Here is a 4,235-nt window from a genome sequence, read left to right as displayed (position 1 = left end):
TGGGAGCCACTATTGCCAGATGGGTTTGTCTAATTCCATCTAGTCCAGGGGTAGGCAATTATTTGGGCCCAAGGGCCACATAGGGATCTTTGATGAACGGTCACAGGCCAGGTCAGCACTCTGCACCCCACCCCAGCACAATAACTCATCAAAACTCCCTATTGGGCTTTAGGCAGACAGGGAGCAGTGTTTGGGATTGGGATGGACAGGCAAGGCTGGGATTATGGGGTTGGGTCACGGGGCAGTGACAGCTCAGGGCCGGGACCTGGGCCAAGCCATGATCCACTCCTGCACGCCCCATGGGGGTAGGGTGTATAAGGGAAGGTAAGTCTACACGTGTGTGCGGGGGGCTGAGAGGAGGAGAAGGAAGCCTGCCTGGGTGCCATGCGCCCATCAGCTTGGCTCTGGCTCCAGCCAGGGTACAACTTCTGATGGGGTTGTTCCTGGTGTAGCTGCAGCCAGCCAGGTGCTGCTCTGCTCCCCTTGCCTCCAGCAGCCGCTCCTCCTCCCACTCCTGCCCTTGCTGCATTGCTCCAGGTGGGTAGGAGGGAAGCTTCAGCCAGGCAGCTTCTGTGGAGGCAAGGGGAGGAGAGCAGCACTGGGAACAGCCCCACTGGAAGTTGCAGCTGCTGGCTGGGGCCTGGGCTGGCAGGTGGGGAGTATGGCACAGACTGCCCCAGCAGGAGTGGGCGCAGCTCAACCCCATGTGGAGCACCGCAGGGGCAGTTGCAGGCCAGATCCAGTCAGCTGGAGGGCTGTATTTTGCTCACCCCTGATCTAGTACAACAGTGCCAATACCAGATACAGGGCATTTTGGCATTTTCCTGCAGTGGACAGTTATGAAAGAAACTGCCACAGGGGAACATGTTTCTCAATTGCAGGCAATGGGTTTACACCCACAAATATACAGGTTTCTTCTGTTCCTTATACATTTTTATCACATCTGCTACAGCCTTGAACTCAGATATATCAAGTGGGAATAAGTTCCAGGTGCTAATTATGCTTGGTCTGCATAAGTATTTCCCTTCATCAACTGAAAATGAGTTTCCTTAAGTATCATATTGATGTTCCCTTAGTTCTTATATTAGGAGACAAGGACACAAGATTTGCTTTCTATACCACTCATCTTGTATATACTTCCATCATGTCTAATTCTTATTTGTCTCCACTCAAAATGTTCTAACATTTCCCATCTCATACACAAGTTTCTCCATTCCTCTAATTATTTATTTTCCTATTTCTGAGCTCCTTTTCTGCTATGCCTTTCTGATAGGGACAAGAACTTGTCTATTTGCATTTAATTTCATGTAACATACATTAAGTAGCTGGGAGAAGTGTGGGGCCAAGTCCTTCCCTGTGACACAATCCAGGCCCGCACAAACTTTTATGCATTATGGGATACAACTTTAGGCTGAGCCTCTATCCTATGGCAGATTGATTTAAATCATCAAGTAGAAAGCCCCTATTTAAAGTCAATTTTAATCAGCCTCTCTGTTTGTACTTCAGCTACTTTTTCTAGAAATGCACATTTTTACTAGTTGAAAGCTAATAAATCATGTAAATTTATAACTAAATAGAGTCTTTGCACTTGATATGGTATATCTTTCCGCTAAGAGCTTGCACTATAATTACATTTAAGCAATTTTGCACCTTAATATTTTCAGATACTTCTACATTTTAAATGTTAGTGCCTTAAAGTGGAAAATAATACATTGCTCATTTACTAATTAACTTTTTTTGCTTATGGTGGGTATTAAGTATCTGTGTGAAAAATGTGAACAAGACCACCAAGGATGATCCCAAGGATAGACTGTATACAACACCTCCTGCAGTTAAAGCACAGGTCCTAACACTTGCTATGACTCTGCTAGTCTCTTTCACCCAGTAGAACAGATGCTGGGTCCCCACCAGGACCAAGCCCTTAACACAGTCCCTGACCTACTATGCTGTATTTATAAAGCTTGCCCCAAGAAGCTGGATGTTTTCACACAATTCATTCTTTCTATAGAAAAGAGTCTGAGACTCAGGGTTGGGTAGAGGTTTATAGCTTCAGTATATATTTTTATTTAAAGTGATTTAAGAAATTAAGTAGAATTTTTAGCCAATTCTGAATTCGATTCAGATGTCTTTTTAAACATTTTTAAATTATAAACTTAAATTTAATCTAAAATTCCTATTTACATAAAATCTGTTGTCTTCCTCCCCCCACTCTAGGATTGGCTCTAACTCATGAGGTAGTACTCTACAGGAGTACACAAAATAATTGGTGTCTTAACTTTCAAACTTGTTCAGAAAGTTTGTCATACTGGAAGAGAAAGATAGTCAGCCTGCTGTCGTTGCAGATTAACATACATAAACACAGTAAGCTAAATTTTCACAGATGATTTAATTTTGGCCAGCAAAAGCAGAACCCTGGCCTCTCCTGCAAATGCTAGTTGCAAAAACATTTCCTTAAATTCCTCCACAAAGCTATTGGAAAAGATTTAGTTAAAAAAACAAACAAACAAACAAACAACTACAGACCTGCTGGTCAATCACTATAAGCACTGCTACTTATTATTGGGAGATAAATACCCCAAGCTCAGGAGGAACCCTTAAACTTCAGCCAAGAATACTGTCCTTACATACTGCAGACCTCATGATGGAAGCAGCCTATATTAAGAGCATTACCCAGCTGCATTCATCTCTGTGAAAGAGTTTTAGTCAGGATTTGCACCAATTTCTGACCTCCTGCTATCCTAAATTAACTAAACAGAGAAACAGCTAGTGCCTGATTTAATCTTTCCAAGATTTTAAGCTTGGTTTTGGGAAAGGAAAAAAAAGTTTCTTACAAGGTAAGCTTTTTTCAATTTTATACCCCGCCTTGCACTATTTGGAAGATATCCTTAAGCTTCATCTCCCTGGAATCAAATAACTGTGATAATCTTAGCTCTTGTTTAAAAAAAAAAAAAAAATAGATTCAAGTTCTTGTAGATACAAAAAAAAAAAAAAAAAAAGAGCCAATGAGAACCATGATAGACCAATTAAGATTGTCAAGTCAGTCTGCAAAATATATTAGAACTGTATACTGCAAATAAGCTGGCACTGGGGATTTCCTAGTAGGACTGTGGCTTCATATCTACGCATTTCTGAGTGATGGCAGCATACAGAGTGGAGAGAATGCCACTCACCTCCACCTGAAATTAAAGTTTCATGTAGCCAAGTCCATGAAACAAAGTGCCCTGATCAGTGTGTGAATTTAACATGTCACAAACCACTTAGAGAATTTTTTCACCCACTTCAAGAAATACAAAGCCACATAAACACTCCCACAGTGAGCACACCATTTACCTATGAAGTTAGGTGCAAGAGAAGAAGTGTCAGAGTTGAGAGAAACAGGAGAGCCCTTCGAAGGCAACCCCAAAGAAGGAAAGTAACCTGGAAAGACAGAACACAACCAGTAAGTCAAACCTGAGAAACATCACTTAGAGGTTAAATTGACAAGCTCAGCTGGAGTCTGCTAGATGTAGGGCAGAGATGCACATAAGAGCCACAGTGTATTTATCATGCCCTGTATCTGCTACAATCTATTTCAAGGGTATCAAACTCATCATCAGGCCCTGCAAGGACCAGGACAGGGAGTGTGTTGCCTGTGGCATGCTGGCTGAACCTGGTGCTGCAGGCAGCACAGGGGAAGGGAGGGAATCAGTCCATGGCACTGTATGCAGCCTGCACCCCAGAACCCCTGTGCCACAGGCAGCACTGGGTCCAGCCCATGCACCACATGCTTCACAGGGCCCTATGATGCTTGTGGTGCTGCAGAGAGCATATGGGATCCAGGGCACAGGCTGCACGTGGCACTGTGGACCAACCTCCTGTGCTGCCCAGGTCAATCGGCAGTACCCCATATCTACTCTGTACCACTGTTCTACTGTCTGGAAATCTATAATACCAGTGAGCACATTGAGCCATTCATACTTAACTAGGATTGAGCCCTTCCCACATCAAGGATGCCAGCAACCTAAGTCACTCCTATGAAATACCTGCACCAGCTCAGTTCACATGAGCTTTTCCCACCTCCCATATTTCATTAACATGCGGCTGTTAGCGCACTACTGGTTGAGCAGTATCATGCTTCTATTTCCAAATGTGGCAAATGCTAATGGGATGGCATCTTTTATTCCATAGATTCATAGATGTTAGGGTCGGAAGGGACCTCAATAGATCGAGTCCGACCCCCTGCATAGGCAGGAAAG

The 4,235-nt window shown here is 43.6% G+C and overlaps 1 protein-coding gene across 4 annotated transcripts in view; it reads right to left on the bottom strand.

Moving 5' to 3' along the window:
* The window catches only part of SEC24C (SEC24 homolog C, COPII coat complex component), a 60,285-nt gene that overhangs the window by 41,803 nt on the left and 14,247 nt on the right, over positions 1-4,235 (bottom strand). For 2 of the 4 annotated variants that reach the window (XM_006016263.3, XM_006016264.3), the window contains exon 3: positions 3,331-3,417. The exons of the other annotated variants lie outside the window; for them this stretch is intronic. In XM_006016263.3, coding sequence (XP_006016325.1) covers positions 3,331-3,417 — 87 coding nt within the window. The remainder of the gene's footprint in view (positions 1-3,330; positions 3,418-4,235) is intronic. 4 annotated transcript variants of the gene reach the window in all.

The sequence above is a fragment of the Alligator sinensis genome, unplaced genomic scaffold (genome assembly GCF_000455745.1).
Source record: "Alligator sinensis unplaced genomic scaffold, ASM45574v1 scaffold109_1, whole genome shotgun sequence".
In the NCBI taxonomy this organism is placed as follows: Eukaryota; Metazoa; Chordata; order Crocodylia; family Alligatoridae; genus Alligator; species Alligator sinensis.
This window is presented reverse-complemented; position numbering and strand designations above follow the sequence as displayed.